Source organism: Gopherus flavomarginatus, chromosome 2 (assembly GCF_025201925.1).
Source record: "Gopherus flavomarginatus isolate rGopFla2 chromosome 2, rGopFla2.mat.asm, whole genome shotgun sequence".
In the NCBI taxonomy this organism is placed as follows: domain Eukaryota; kingdom Metazoa; phylum Chordata; order Testudines; family Testudinidae; genus Gopherus; species Gopherus flavomarginatus.
In genome coordinates, this window is record NC_066618.1 from 257,651,068 (window position 1) to 257,668,002 (window position 16,935).

Below are 16,935 nucleotides of genomic sequence, written 5' to 3' on the forward strand. Positions count from 1 at the left end.
TGAGACTTCCCCAGCAATGGCCACTGCGCCTGGCGCAGGGGCTGCCTGAGCTGCCCTTGAGCCAGGTGCACCAGCCGCTGCAGAAGTAATGGAATCCGTGACCTCTGTGACAAACTCGCAGCCTTAGTCATAACAAATAGTGAGAGTACAATTGAATCTTACTTGAAGAAAAAATAATTTATTTTTACAGATAAACTCTCTCTCAATGAGGACTACAGGCCCTGTTTGGCCTTTGCCCAGTGCAACATCTGTTCTGTTGATGCTCCTAGAACTTGTGCCTTTGAGGGTAGAATTGGGCCTCCTGTGTTCAAATAGTTTAGTGACTTTAACTGTATGTCTTCAGAAAAGACTAGGCTGATAATTATGATGTTCCAACCAATTTCTTCTTTTTGTTAATAGCAGTGTAGGATATTTGTCACCCCTGTGGATCTTTATGGCAGCAAGTGGAACCATGCCAAGTGTATAATGACTTTTGCATTAGCCTGCATATATTACACATCAAGTACATAATTAATCATGGTGAATTGCTTTGAGATATGCTCAACAAAGAACAGTCTGACTACCACTTTTTACAGCTGTTTGTATTTTGAATGAAAATGGAAATTTTTCAATTCATAACTGAATATCTTTATTGGCATCCGCTGGCAGGCCGCGAGACAGTTTGTTTACGTGTCTGCGGATGGTCGATGTAAACAAACTGTCTCGTGGCCTGTAGGTTGCCCACCGCTGAACTAGAGCCTGCTAAATATTTGTGTGACCTTTTTTGATAGTCAGGATGTCTAAATACATATATGTCTTTTACCAGTACATCTTCAAATAAAATAAAAACTTGCCAGGGCAGAACATATAAAAATATTTGTTGTGTGGTGGGACTTGCAGAAGCTTTTAATTGCTTTTTGTCGATAAGTTAGGTAAAATAACAGAGACTTATTTTCTGAATACATCTTCTGAGCTACTTTTATATAAAAATTTGTATCTCTTTTATAGGAGCTCTGCTAGGTGTATATAAATATATAGCATCTCTTTTCTTGTTCTGCGGTTTCCATTTTTTCTATAGTTATTGCCACATTTCTTTTCCTCCTTTACCCATTCCTGTGTGTGCTACTTGGCATTCTCCTGTCAGCCCAGAAGATAAGGATCCCAGTTCCTTCAGGACCAAGTGCTGTTTAATGGATTAAATGATGCAGAAGTGAATGGCAGTTAGACAACCCTTCTCTCCACTCTCTTCATCAGGAGGCCTTCTTAATCAGCTCATGCTCCTAATAAGCCTGGGCTTCCACCTAGCAATGCAAAGTACTTTAATCATGCTGCTAGGCCACTTCACAGCTGATTGCGAAGAAGAGTAATTTCAGTTAAATGTGTAGTTAGATGCATAATAGTATCTTCATGAGCTGGAATTTTTACCTTAGCGGGCTATAAGATTCACTTGGGTTTTAGAATTGATATAAAATATTGTTTTAGAAAATATGTCCTTGTACTCAAATGCATGAAGTGATGTGGTTTTGTTTGTTTGTTTTGCAGAAGACAGGCTCCTGTTGCTGCTGTGTTTGCTGGAAGTCCACAGCTAATGGGTATGATTAAGCTGTGTACTGGATGGATGGTGACAAGTCTACCTTTATATAATGATGTTGATCTTCTACAAAGAAATGAGAATGTTAGTATCTGATTCCAAAAATGTATTGTGGTATCAGTGTTTCATTCTTCATTCATTATGTGGAAAATGAGTTGAGGTTAATAGTTTTAAGTTAATATGTGTACGAGCAATGAAAATTATACATGTCAAAGAAGATAAGTGAAGGCCACCTGATGGTCTTGTGGAGTTGGAGTTCCAACATGGGATCCAAGTTCAGGTTTCTGTGTTCCTTGTTTCCCGGACCATCTGGGGTAAGGAATTTTTATTATTTATGTATGCTAGTGCCCACCATGTGGTAGGTGCCTTCCAGACATTAAAGAACAACGGAGTTTACATTCTAAAGATAGACAAGTACACAGAGGTTGGGGAAGAGTAACAATAATAGATTATATACATGGCTGCTTGATTCACCATAAGCAACATGGCAGAAGTGGGTTTTAAGAGGGACACGTTAGGAGAGTTGTGGACTTGCTGATGAGCTCAGGGAGGTTTTGCCATGCATAGAAGACTGTGTGGCAGAACACTCAGAAACACTGAGTGAAGAGCATTGAGGGTCAATGTGAACCATGACAAAAGAAGATAAGTAAAGATGGACGGCGTTTTATAGAACTGTGAAGGTGGTGTCAGAAACCTTAAATTTGATGTAAGAGTGGCTGGGGAACAAAAAGAGAGATTGAAAAAGCATGATCATATCAGTGGGCAAGAAAGATAAATTTAGTGACTGCATTTTGTCTGGATTGAAGAGCAATGCATGTGTTTGAGAAACAAGAGAGGAGGATGTTTCAGTAATCAAGTCAGGATATAATGAGGTCCAGAACGAGAGATTTGGCTGTGGAGATGGAAAGAAAAGGACAGATCTTGGTCATACTAAGAGGAAGACTTAAAAGAAGTTGTAGGACTCACATAGTGCCTGGATGTGTGGGGTGAGGAAAAGGGAAGAGTCAAAATAACCCTCTATGCCTCAAGTTGGACCCACTGGTATAATTAATTGTTCTAAAGTTCTCCCATGAATGGGTACACAGGAGTGCAAAATAATATTAACTCATTTCCAAAACAGTAAAAATCTCACTTTTTGTATACTGATATTGTATGTATATGTATGTGATGTGTCTGGTCATTTGGTAAATTCAAGGTAGGTCAAATTCAAGGTAGGTCAAATTCTTGGGATCCATTTAATTTAGATTATAGTGATTTAATTTTTCTTGCACCTGTGTAGGATTATAATTTTTCCCCATCTAGAATCATTCAATATTCAGACCCAGTAAAGTCACTGAATTTATGACACTTTCTAGTATTGTAGTATGCATTGTGTCCTCATTTATGTATTCACCTCTATATCCCATGAATTAATTTCCCTTGATTGCAAGAGAGGTTTTTTGGATCATTATAAAAATGCTGACGTGAAGAGCTAACTTTCTGGCTTCTGACATGGTTCTGGGCTACCAGTTGAACTCCTCGGCAGAAACAGACCTGCATCACTGGAGTCTAAGACAAACATCTTTCAGTTAAGATGTTTTGCTACTTAACTGAACCATGGAGCACAATTGACATCTACTTTGGCCATCCGTGCTGGAATTGTGTTGTAGTCCAGGCCCGAGGATACTATGTAAACAGTTGGCTTCAGAATAGTGAAACGTCGGTAGGCCTGAAAAACACTAGAAATTATTTTGTTGCCAGGCAGTCTTGTTTGAGAGTACAACAGAAAAATAAATTGGAGAGTTAGAGTTAAGTGGTTGGTTGAGGAGAGATAATTTCTCATTTTACTGGGTTTAACTCCTGGACACTGTTACCTTCTGTCTTCTCACTACCAGTAAATGCTGAGGGTATATTTACACTGCATATGCCAAAGCAGCACAGCTGCAGCTATGCCACTGTAGCGTAGACCTTTGCTACAGTGACAGCAGGGGTATTTCCGTCGCTATAGTAAATCCACCCCCATGTGAGATGATAGCTCAGAATTCTTCTGTCGACCTACTGGTGTCTATACTATGTCTTAGGTTCGCTTGTCTACATCTCTGAGGGGTGTGAAATTTTCACATCTATGAGTGATGTAGCTAGGTCAACGTAAGTTTTAGGTGTAGACCAGGCCTGAGTCTCAGTACAACTTTAGAAACTGCATTTTGCCAGTAATGTTATTTTTTTAACAGGAATCGACTGCTTCACATGATTTCAGGTGCCCTTTGGCTTATTTTTCCTTCCATTCCTCTCTTGCCTGTTGATCTCCAATAAGTTGTTTTTCCTGACACCAAAAAACAGAATCTAAGCAGACATTTCCAAAGTCTTTAGCCATGCACTTCCGTAGTAGTGGTCAGTAGCCGGTGCAGAATATCAATGCAGCCATGAAAGATAAAAAAGTGTTCCAAGTTTTATGTTTAGAAGGACTTGCCCAGTCACCTACTATTACCACAGGGACTGTTCTGCAAGGAAATTGAGATCAGAACTCTAAATAGGTTCCTCATTCCCTGTCTGAGGGTGATGCAAAAGTATAGTAGGAGAGTAGCAGTGTCTCATTCTCTAGGAACTCACCAGCGGACTTCAAAAGCATGTGACGGACTCCAGAGTTAACCATGTGTCTTCTCCTTCATTTGAAGAATAATCGGCCCAAATGTGAAGATGAAGAAATTAAGTGTATTTGAGTTGTGTGGGAGGAGGGGCTGAGCTGGGAGCAGAGTGGAAATAGATTTTCAGAGTTCCGCTGTTGAAGGAAAGGCTGTTAAAACAGGATTTCCCAACCTCTTATGGCAGTTTTACCAGGTTAGCAGCCCAAGACCTCAACTATAGCAGAGTCTACAACTTCTCCCATTCAGCTTCCCATGGTCTTATCAGCTATGGAGCTTTTGCTGTCAACAATTGTCGTAAGCTAAAAATACTAGCCTACTAAAGGACTGACACTGAGGCTCATCTTTTAAGATTCCTCCTCCTTATCTTGAGAACCAGTCACAGAAGCCTGAAGGGTTATTCATGAAATCCTGTAGTGTCATATACCAGTGCTTGTAATCTATAGTTGCTAAATACTCTTGACAAATGTCTAGTGCACCAGAGACTTTAAACCTTATGACTAGTCTCCAGAAATCCATTTCACTTACAAAAACATATATTACCCTTCTGGAAATGTATTGAGTAGCAAATTTATACAATTATATTTTTTAAATAATTTTTTATAATTTGATATATATGTAACTTCTTATTCCCAATTACCCGATGTATTTAATATGCGTTTAATTTTCCATGGATTTAATTTGTATTAAATATTTGCTAATCTACAGATTTATCAAATCTATTCAAAAAGATCTGCTGAGGATATTTATAAGATACTCACATCCTACAAAGCCACCTACCTAATTATAGAGGATTCAATTTGCAATGAGGCTGGACCTGTGAAAGGATGTAGGGTTAAAGACTTACTGGATATTGCTAATGGTCATGTAAGTAGCACCTGGAAAAAGTCAAATGTTTGAATGAATAAAGTAATTAGTTAAATTTAAAGAAAAATGAAATTAATGCCACAGGAATACTTGTTTTGCCAGTTACAGTTGGCATGCAGTTTGGACTTGATAAATATCTTAGTGAATGTTAAGCTTTTGTTTTGAGAACACGCTTCTTCTTGAAATTTTTGAAATATCTGACCTTTCCCCCAGGTTGTTCCTTAGCCCTGCTGAGTAATCCCTTCTGATATGTTGGCACCTAACTGTGTTGCTTCCCCACCAGTCATTAAATATCTAAGCCTATACAATTGAATGATTTTTATATCTAAAATAACTAGCAAAGGTTCTCAAAGAGGTTCTGTTGAGTATGTCCTCTTAGGCGTATCTCAACTATGATATAAGGTGTATTTTTAAAACGTTTTAAAACCCTAGTGCAGACAGAGCAAAGTTGTGTTGTAATGCATTAACCTGGTCACCTCTACCAGCTAACATATTACAATAAACGTATTCTATCTACACTAGGTATTTAAAATATGGTAGTTACAATGTTTTAGGTAAACAAGCCCTTAGATACCACTGGGAAGTATGAGCACCAAATAGGGAATTAAAATCTGCTTAGACTTCTTCATACTGGATTCTGCTTTTTGCCTTTTCCAGATTTAGTAACTCTTGCTTACTCTGTTGGTAGGGCTTGGTTTTGGTTTATTTTGGGGGTGGGGGTGGAGTTAGAGGGAGTTAGTGGCTATTAGTATCTTCAGTTTCAGTGAGAAGTCTTTCCAAAAAGTGAGTCTTACAACTTGCTCTGAAAAGGATCAGGCTTTGACTCAGAAGATACAAATGCATGGATCACTATGAGTGCATCTTTGAGAGGAAAGGACATAGTTTACTGACAAGTTGTCAGTGAAAGCAAGCATTTCTTGCCACTCTTGCTGCCCGGGTGTCCAAGATTTGCAATGAGTCCAATAAGACTGAGACTTCATACTACTGTGAACAAGGAGAGAAGTTAGCATCATTGGCATTTTGAAGTATATTACTTCAGTCTCACAGGTTTCAATTTAAGCCAGACACTCTTCATCTCAGTACTAATCACTTTAAATCACTAAGAGATCTTTGTAACTGTTAATTCTGTTTGTTGAGAAGAAGGAAGGAAAGTGATTGTTAGGCACTCATTGATGCCAGCCATGCACATGTCATCTCACCAAGGGATTTCCTATAAAGATTCAGAGGGGTAGCCATGTTAGTCTGGATCTGTAAAAGCAGTAAAGAATCCTGTGGCACCTTATAGACTAACAGACGTTTTGGAGCATGAGCTTTCATGGGTGAATACATCCGACGAAGTGGGTATTCATCCACGAAAGCTCATGCTCCAAAACGTCTGTTAGTCTATAAGGTGCCACAGAATTCTTTGCTGCCTATAAAGATTGAAGAGGGGGCAGAGACTAAATTAGTCTCTCTCAAATTCTGCATGTGAGAACTGTCAGAGATGAGGACAACTGCCTACTACAGCTCTCTGGGTCTATTTAGAGGAATGGTTAAAACCCATCATATTGCTGCTCCATTCACTCCAGCTAAGCCTTACAACTGTGTCAACAACACCGAGTGATTAACTGTCAGAGGCTGCAGAAAGGCTGTTTGTATAAGGAATGACATTTGGTCTCTATCAAGAACCATAAGAAGATCATCAGTGGCTACTAAAGACATATTCATGCAGTATCTTAGTCTGAAGACTGATAGTGAGGAGTCTGGGATGTTAGCAGTGATATGTGATGCTGACATTTGTCTCCATCTTCTGATTTTGCATAGGAAGAAGAGGTTGTAGACAGGGTGGTAGTTTGAAAGATTTGTCTCTTTATTGGCTTTCCCAAGAAAGTTAAGAATCTGTTTAGTAGGTATTGGCCTGGACAGAGATTCCAATGCACTTGTGTGTATGATGGAGCCAAACTTGGTCAAGGCTAAGAGGAGGATTGCTACTGTCATTTCTCATTTTGATGCCTCTCTTTTTAAATAGGGAATATATATATAAACTTTGTCTCTTTCTAATATTGCATTGCATTCTTGGGAAAAGATACAAGCTCTACTTCATTTATGTTAAGTATTATAAACATTACTTTTTGATTTATGCAGGACCTAGAGGGATCTTAGAGAAAACAAAGTCACCTTCCAAAGGGAAATACCCAAGATAATGGCAATAGTCCAGTTTCAAAATGAAGACTAGTCCAAGATTGCCAGCATATAGGGGTGACTCTCTACCCACATAAAAAGGAAAAAAAATTGCTATGATCATTCTGTGGCACAAAAAGATTCTAAAACTATGATTGCTTGACGGTGTGACTTGCTTTATTGGCATAAGACGGCAAGGAGTATATTTATATACTGGCAAATGAAACATGAGGAGAAAATCTCATAAAAAGCATGCTGGATTTGCCTCACTGGTTTCATATTCATTTTATGATGTAGGATATATCACATGTAAAGCTTTTGATACTAAAAGGTGTCTGAAACAGCTTGCATATGAGGAGAGATTAAAAAGATGGTGACTGTGCAGCTTAGAAAAAAGATGACTAAGGAAGGATCCGATAGAGGTCTATAAAATCATGAGTGGTGTGGAGAAAGTGAATAGAGAAGTGTTATTTAACCTTAATGTGGTACAAAGGATCACCCAATGAAATTAATAGGCAGCAGATTTAAAAACAAATATAAAGAATTACTTCTTCTCACAACACACAGTCAACCTGTAGAATCATGGTGAGGGGATGTTTTAAAGGCCAAAGATATAACTGGGTTTGAAAAAGAATTAGGTAAGGTCAGAGAGGATAGGCCTATCAATGGCTATTAGCCAGCATCGTCAGGGATGCAACCCCATGCTCTGGGTGTCCCTAAACCTCTGACTGCCAGCAGCTGGAACTACACTACCAGGGATGGATCACGATTTTCAAAAAGAGAGATAGGGCCAACTGTGGCAACTATCGAGGCATTGCCCTCCTCTCCAGTGCTGGGAAGATTCTTGCTAGAATTTTACTGAATACCTGCACCCTCTTGCAGAGGAAGTACTTCCAGAGTCCCAATATGGCTTCAAACCATCACAAGGCACCACCAATACGATTTTCACAGCCAGGCAGATCCAGAAAAGATATCAAGAACACCAGAAGCTATATATGGCCTTTATCTATCTGACCAAAGCCTTTGACTCTGTTAACTGTGAGGCTCTGTGGAAAATCATGTCAAAGTTTGGCTGCCCAAGCAAATTTTTCACCATTCTAAGACTCCTTCACAACCAGATGACTACCTCCATCCTGTGCAATGACTCTATCTCTGAGCCTTTTGTCATCCGAACTGGCGTAAAACAAGGTTCTGTACTGGCACCCACCCTTTTCTCCATTTTCTTAGCAACTATGACAACATTAACCCAATACCATCTACCACAAGGCATTGACATCCAATATCAGACTGACGGCAACCTCTTCAACCTTTATTGTCTCTGTGACAGAACTAAAGTAATATCAGCAACAATAACCGAACTCCAATATGCAGATGATTATGCTGTAGTTTCACACTCAAAGGAGGATTTACAAACAGCCCTTAATTGCTTCTCTGAAGCTTACAAAAGCCTAGGGCTAACTCTGAACATCAGCAAAACAAAAGTTCTTCAACAGCCAGCTCCTGGTCAATCATCGGACCCAGCAAGGAAGATCTACATTGACAGAGAAGAACTGGAAAATGTAGAACAGTTTGTTTATCTTGGCAGCCTTTCTCACAGAGAGAGGACATAGACGTCAAGATTCAGCACAGAATCCGCTGTGCGAGCCTTGCCTTTTGCAGACTGTCTCGCCGTTGTTCAACAATCACAAGATCAGAACACACACAAGACTTTTAGTCTATAAAGCGGTGGTGATCCCAACTCTCTTCGATAGTTGTGAAACTTGCGTGACTTATAGAAAACACCTGAAACACCAGCACCAGCACTTTCTTCGGAAGATCCTCAACATAAAGTGGGAAGATTGCTGCACTAATGTCAGTGTCCTCACAGAGGCCTGTATCGTCAGCATTGAGGCCCCGATTATCCAGCACCAGCTGAGGTGGAGTGGGTATTGTGTTTGCATGCATGATGTACACTTACCAAAATAATTGCTGTACGCCCAACTTACCAAAGGGGAAAGGAAATGGGGAGGCCAGAAGAAATGCATTGGAGGCATCCTCAAGATGATGTGGCATTGATACCACACACTGGGAGACAGTAGCCCAGGATAGGAATAACTGGCGAAGATTTGTCCATGAAGGAACATCCATTTTTGAGGAAAGTCACCTTGCCCTGGTTACAGAAAAATGCCAGAAAAGAGAGGACAGATGACTGTCACGCAGCACTCATGGCCCAATGCTGACTTCCAACACTATCTGCAATTTCTGTTAATGAGCCTACGGCTCAAGGATTGGACACCAAAGGACCCATAAAAAATAAAACCCGTGAAAGAGATCATCCTCGACCTTGAGGGATCAACTGTGACTCAATAATTGCCCTGTTCTGTTCATTCCCTCTGGCTGCTATTGGAAGACCAGGATACTGGGCTAGATGAATCATTGGTTGGACCAAGTATGGCCATTCTTATTTTTTTAGCTACTCAGACACTTCAAATTCAGTCTTCCCAACACATAATGTTTTATCTGTCATTCTAATCCTTTCCTTCTGTATAAGTGACAAATTCACTGTCCTCCCTGTCTCCCAGGCTTCATGTTCTGGGGTCATATTTGATTTTTCTCTCATCATTTCCCACTTCTCCTGTCTTTTGCTAAGTCCTGTTCTTCATTTTTAATAGCACCAAAATCCTTCCTTTCCTTTCCTGTAAAACCACTGTCCATGCCTTTGTCATTTTTTGCCTTGATTAATGTACTTTTCTCCTCTGCTCCTGCAAAAAAAACAACGGCTGCAATCTGTTTTCTCTCCTAGCACTGGCGTCAGACTACTGTGTTGTTCCTTTTTGAATCCCTTCATCTGCTTCCTCACTTACTTCATCAGATGCAAGCTCCTTACCCTCACCTTCAAGTTTCTGTGTGATCTTGCCCCCATCTTCATCTCTGTTTCCATTTTCTCTTACTTCCTGTCTGGCTCCCTACGCCCCACCTAATCCTTTTCCCTAATTGTTCTTCCTTCTCTTCCAGCTCTCAGGCCATGTCTACAGCTACAGGGTTGCAGCACCCTAGTGTAGGTGCTTCCTACAGCAATGGGGAAGGGGCTTTTCCATCAGCATAGGTAATCCACCTTCCCAAGCAGTGGTAGCTGGGTTATCAAAATAATTATTCTATTGGCCTACTTGTGTCTACACCAATGTTTAGATTGGCTTAACTTTTAACTATAAACCAGATATCAGCTGCACACCTTCACCCTCTGCTTGTTAACAACTCTCCTGTGTTCATCTGTCAAGCACCTTTCTTTTTCAAATCTTTTCCTAAATCCCATTTCTTCAGCAGTCCTTTTGCAGGATCCTTCTCATCACTAATTTCAACATCTTCCCTTTATCTGAACTGTTATTCGACATCTTATCTTGTATTCACTTTTTCTTATTCTTTGACTATAAACTCTTCATTGCCAGGAATGCAAATACATGATCAGGTGGCCAAAGAGCAAGCAGGGTTGAATGATTTATGGTACCTTTGTGAGGTGAGAAGGCAAAAAAATCATAGAATTGTGCAAAATGAAGAATCTGACTTTTTTTTCAGTGGCCCTGTTAAACTTTTTAGATTGTTTTTAAATTGTATGAGGTTGTAGGTTCAGGGTTGATTTACCTAGTCCATGGCTATTGCAAGCAAGAAGAGGAAGAGGAACTTCTCTGCAGAGTTGTACTTTTTATTTCTGCTTGCCTTACACCCCTTAAATTTCTCTGACTTGAATATTCTCTGAATCTTTACAGGTCCACATTATGCTGGAGGCTCAGTTTAAACATTTATGCAGCAGAAAACTATTTGAAATGGCTTGACTGGCCAACGTGATAGGAATAAATCATGGTAGAACCATGTTTTTAAAAAGTTGTGATAGCCTATTCTCATAGCTTATTAGAAATAAACTGATTTACTAGTATACAAGTGTGGCTCAAAGTTTTCTGTTTAAGTAATATTTAAAAACTTTTGATAGTTTCAGTTTCAGGCCTAGTTTACACTATGATGGTTAGGACAACGTAAGCTGCCTTCATCGACCTAGCTGTGGAAGTGTATTCATTTAAATTTGGCTCCCGCCGACATAAGTGCCTGTACATCAGTAACACCACCTCTCCGAGCAGTGTAGAGTTATGGTCAGTGTAATTAGGTCAACGCAGTGTCAGTGTAGACACCGCGTTGCTTAAAGTGACTGTTTCTCGTTTCCAGGAGCCATTCTACAATGCCCCGCACTGACAATATAATCCATGCAAATGTTCTTGTCGAGGACCCACACTGCCAACACAAGGAGCCAAGTGTGTGCACACAAGTGATTTTAATAACTGGTGTGACTGTGTGCTGACATAAGTTAGGTTGACATAATTTTGTAATGTAGACATGGCCTTACTCAACAGTTATTTCTAATTAACTTTGTGTCAGTAACTTGAGAGTGAGGCATTCACTTCACTTATCCCCAAACTAACAGGAAAGACGGCGGGTCTCTGTAACTCTTTGCTCAGTATTAGTCAATGCTATAGATGTGTGTGTAAAACAAGGCTGTATTAAAGAAGAAAAGGGGAGGCTAGATGGCTTAAGGAACGGATAATGAGATGTGAAGCCTTTTGCCTTTAGGATGACTGGTTTGAATAAACTTCATGGCTGTGAAAAGAATGAGAAATACTTGTGGCACCTTAGGGCTGGTCTACACTAGTGGGGGGTGGGGATTGGTCTAAGATACATAACTTCAGCTATGCTATTCGCGTAGTTGAAGTCGAAGTATCTTAGTTCAACTTACCTGGCCGTCCTCCCGGTAGCAAGTCGACTGCTGCAGCTCCCTCGTCGATGCTGCTTACTCCTCCTGGCAAGGTGGAGTACGGGCGTCGATTCGCAGATCGATTACTACCCGCCCCCTTAGAGACAAATTTATTTGGGCATAAACTTTCATGGGCTTTGGTTAATTGTGGGTCATGTTTTCAGTCTCTGCAAGGGGGTCAGTGAATTAATCGGTCTTGGAAAGTGAATTTCTTTCTTATCCCCAGAGTTGCTCCCTGCAGGTCTGATTTGAAGTTGGTTGACAGGGTGATTGGATAACTTTGCATTGCGCTGCTCATGCTTTCTACTTCTATCTTATAGAGGATTTTTGTTTTCAGGGCTATTAATGTAGCACTAGCATTAATGAATTCAGTCATTAAGTTAAAAAAAAACAAACAAACCCCAAAGCATAGGGGGAAATATTTTCAGCCACTTACGTATATTTGTGTTATCTCTATTGGAATTGTATAATATAGAAATGAAAGACTAATTATATGTTCTGTGTTTAGATTTCTCTTAACAAATTTCTTCTCCTCTGATAGGTGGTTTGTGACGAAGGTGACAGTTATGCCTATTCTAAATATGGACGATTTTGTCATGAGATCAAAATGAACTATTCTCCATATGTGAATTATTTTACTCGGGTATACTGGAACAGATCCTACTTTGTGTATAAAATCAACACTGTGATATCCTTCCAATCTTGAAAAATCATGGAGACTTCTTTTTGAAGATTGACCATGTATGGAATTAATAGACGTTTCTATTTTAAAAGTAGCTTTTTTGCAGATCGAAGTAGGATCATACAGAATGCTCATTCTGTTAGTTTACCAAACTGGAAATGGACTACAGCTCAACAATCAAGAGTACCATCCTGTAAGGAAATGTGAGCACTACTCAATTTTACAGTCTCTACAAAGTGTGACCGTCTTCCATGATTCTTACATTAGTTTTTCCCATTTTGAATCATCCTAATTTTCATGGAAATAAAATGTCTAATTTAAATATTACAACAAATAATTAAATAACTTCTAGATGGACCTACTTTGGAAAATACAGAAAACATTCAGACATTTGGGGGTGATTTAAATTCAAGTTGTTATATAGCTTTCATTTTTTAGCATTTGAAACCATCAAAGTGTCCTGAGTAAGAGACCATGCAAATAGTTTGACTTTCTGTTAATAGGACTGTCTTTAACTATGTGCATTCCTGTTACACACACATTCAAACATTTTCTGGGTGTAGGTATAGCATTTTTTTATGAGCCAAATCCTGAAGATTTTACTTAGACAAAACACCCATAAATTTGAATTCAATGCACGGACAAAGGGGTCCACCTACATGGACAAGTTGGCAGGATCAGGATTTTAATTTGGACTGAGCAGATCTTTGGGATTTGGCCACGTTAGATAATATATACTTATTCATTTTAATAGATATTATGTAGTTAGTCTTGGTAAAATATTGCCACAAATTTTATTTAACCCCCCCCACACACACACACACAATGAAGTCATAGTAAAACAGTTGATAACTACTTTTTAAATATATGCATATAATGAATTAAGAGTATACTGTCATGGTAATTTTTCAAAATTTTAGAAAATATTTTGCCCCCTAACTTTACTCCTTTCCCACATCATTCTAGTCAGTTTTCTTAATGAATTCTCTATTTATGAAATTTATTTTGTTGCTTCTTGCTGTGCTTCTGCTATAATGGATGTTTGTTTGCATCATATTTTTGGCCTGATCTTGAAGTCCTGAAACAAAACACTGCAAAAGAAATGAACATCTTGCCTGAGGACTGCAAAATCATTCCCGCTGTGTCTGCTGGAAAAATGTAAATCCAAAGAATTCAACTTCTATGAAGTGAGCATATACAGCAAGAATATGGTGCATGTGTATGCTTACCATTTCCTCTGTGCACATAGGTTTATTTATTGTTATACTAACAGTGCTGCATTATCAAACAACTCTGGAGTGATCTTTTTTTTCAAAATGCTTTGTTGTTGCAAATGTCATATCTGTAGTCCAGTTTTCATTTCTAGATGTGCTAAGTTTTGAGGCCTGAAAACCTTGACAATGTTTTAAATTATCCACTTTATTTGAAACCATGGCTCAGATAAATCCATTAAACAAAATAATAATGGGCTTGGTGATCTGAAGGAAAAATGGTTTTTAGTATAATTAAGTGACAGGGTATAGTAAGTAGCCTTATATCAGATGTAGCCTTGACATATCCATTATATTTAGAATGGGTGTGGGTGTTTGTGTATTGTATATAAAATCCATTCACAATATGCACTGTGTGTGTGTTAATACACAAGTGCATATGTGTATCTGCACTGAACATTTTTCAGACTTTCCAGGCATTACAGTAAACTAATGCATTATCTTCAGCTACTGGAAGCTGTGGGAACATTTTAGTGGTCTTTTCTGTGTGATAGAATGAATGTAGATGTGTTTAATATGTTGAAATAACTCTAGAACTCCATATGCAGTTGGAGTTCATTATGATTGACTGTCAGGGATGTCATACCTGTGTCTCATTCCTAGTAAATGCATGAGCCTAAACGTTCATGAATTCCATTTCGTAATAGCAATAAGGCATTCCAGGTAGTGAATTTCAGGGTGACTGTTGCACTCCTTGGCGGCTGAAGTCACTTAGCCAATGGCCTCATGCCTTATAACAGCATTCAACGTGCAATATTTTAATTACCCTGCAATGCACTGCCTATTGTGTTTTATGCAGTACTATGTGTGTATAGTACTGAGTAGTACATAGTATGAATACATACACACAGAATACATATGTATAGAAAAATACAGCTGATGCTCATTCTATACATCTGAAAATAAATCCCACCTGTAGCACATTGGCCTTTATACGTTTGAATAGACATGTTAGCTCTTTTTTGAACTGTGATATAATATTGTTAAGTGTTGTCATTCTTTTTAAGTAGTGATGCTACTTCAGTTGATTCTGCTTTAGGAGAATCAAAATCAGGAGGATTTTTTTATGTGTTCATTATTATTTTTATGTATATATATTAGAAAAAATTTTATTGCAGTAGCATTGGGTTATCAAGCTAAAGAAAATAGAAAAAAAGAGTCTTGTAACTGTGGGAAAATGTAGCCATTGTAATCCCTGTAAAAAGGCAAAAATATTTAAATAATTAACCTAAAACTTTGAACATCCAATCCAGTTGCTGACCTGCTTATGAAATAGCCAAAAAAAAAAAAGTGTCATCTACTAAAGGTCTATTCTATTTCTATTCTATTTCCCACTTTTTGTGTAGAACGCAAGTTCTGTGGTGTTCCTGGGAAGGTTTGAATAGGGCTTTTCATACAATTAAGCTGCAGTTATGCCCTAATTTGCTTTCCAGCATAGGTCACTAGCATTACAAGCCAACTAAATGAATAAAAACTCATAGTTGTGAGTGTGGGAGAACATACTGAAAAATCACATCTGTTTTACTGTAGAAGTTGCAATCCAGTTGAAATATGTGCCTTGAAAGTTTTATTAAATAAACAAAATCTTTCAACTTGTGTTTGTTTTTGTGAAGATTTTTAATCCATTTCCTTTGTGGTTTATGTGGTTTCAATTGTATCTCATTTTCAGCAGGAAAAGATCCTAGCAACCTCCTCCAAAAGTGCTGCTGCTCTGAATCGCACAGCTAGTCTCTGTGCCAGCCATTTTGTTTATAACCATTGACTCCACCAGCCTAGAAAGAGTGATAAATTTGAATGGCAAGTTGTTGTTTTTGTTCTGGCTTCCTCCTTCCCCCTAGGAGCCCTCAGTGAACAAAAATATTATCTGAAAAGGTTATAGGTGATAGAAGATAAAGCAGTAAAATACTCTTAACCTTTCACCTTTAGATCTCTGGTTTCAGATTTAGTCAGACCACAAGTGAAATGAGGTTGGTAATCTCAGTCTAGTCCCTAAAGCATACTTGTGTAGACTGAGTCCAAACTAACATATAATTTGACACAATTTTGCATTATTGTCTAGAAGAAATATAGGACTGTATTAGCAAGGGTGATCAAGGTGATGGTTAAGATGCTTTGTCCAAATGATGCAACACACTTATTAATATATTGAAAGCGCTCTTTCAATATTCCTCCAAAATAAATTATTATTTTAAAGCTAACTAACAGCCTCCATCCTTATTAGGAAACAAAAACTAGAGTTACAAAGAACAAGTCTTTAATGGACATTTTAGGTTTTTCCAATTACTCACCTTGTTGCACATTAAAATATAAATAGTAAATCTTTAAGGATGAAATCTTGCTTGCCTTACTCATGTAATTAATGTCCATTCAAATATCCCTCTGGTTTCACAGGAATAAAAGCTTCAAGGTGAAGTCCTAGATTTGTAAATTTTCAGTGAACCACATGTTGATTACCGATGTTAACTTTATACAACCCCTGTTTCTTAACCAAAATCAATAGGAAAAACTGGTATGTGTGTGTAGATGCATTTAGAGAGTTCTTCTGTCATCTTTTGGAGACTTTAAATGTGTAGTTATTATTACCAATGGCAGTTAAACTGCTAAATCCCCTTGTATTGATATGTAAATAGATTCCAAAGTACATTGGAATAAGGATGTAGCAAAAATTGAACTTATTTCAATTCAAGTAGAGGTGGCAGAATTTGATTATTGTGATGGATCATATAAATATTTGTTTAAGCTTTTTTTTTATTTTTATCTAGTGAAATGTTCACAGTTGTGAGAAGTTATTGGTGGGTCAGACAATTATTTACTGAAAGTAGATTTTAAGATTCAAAAAGTTAAATCTTTAACTGTCAAACACATAGCTGATTTTGACAATCAAAACGTTCACTCTGAATACTCTTAATCAAACTCTAATAAGTTCTTAGGCAAAGTAAGAAAAATGCTACCTATCATCTGTAAGTTTTCAATTATGGATGGAAATA

General features: G+C 38.3%; 1 protein-coding gene across 2 annotated transcripts in view; it reads left to right on the plus strand.

Moving 5' to 3' along the window:
• The window catches only part of DPY19L4 (dpy-19 like 4), a 56,155-nt gene extending 40,611 nt beyond the window's left edge, over window positions 1-15,544 (plus strand). The window contains exons 17-19 of one of the 2 annotated variants that reach the window (XM_050940875.1): window positions 1,522-1,654; window positions 4,900-5,058; window positions 10,962-12,530. In XM_050940875.1, coding sequence (XP_050796832.1) covers window positions 1,522-1,654; window positions 4,900-5,058; window positions 10,962-11,027 — 358 coding nt within the window. In that variant the 3' untranslated portion in view covers window positions 11,028-12,530. The other variant, XM_050940874.1, reaches the window with a different exon arrangement.
• Window positions 15,545-16,935: the final 1,391 nt, after the last annotated feature.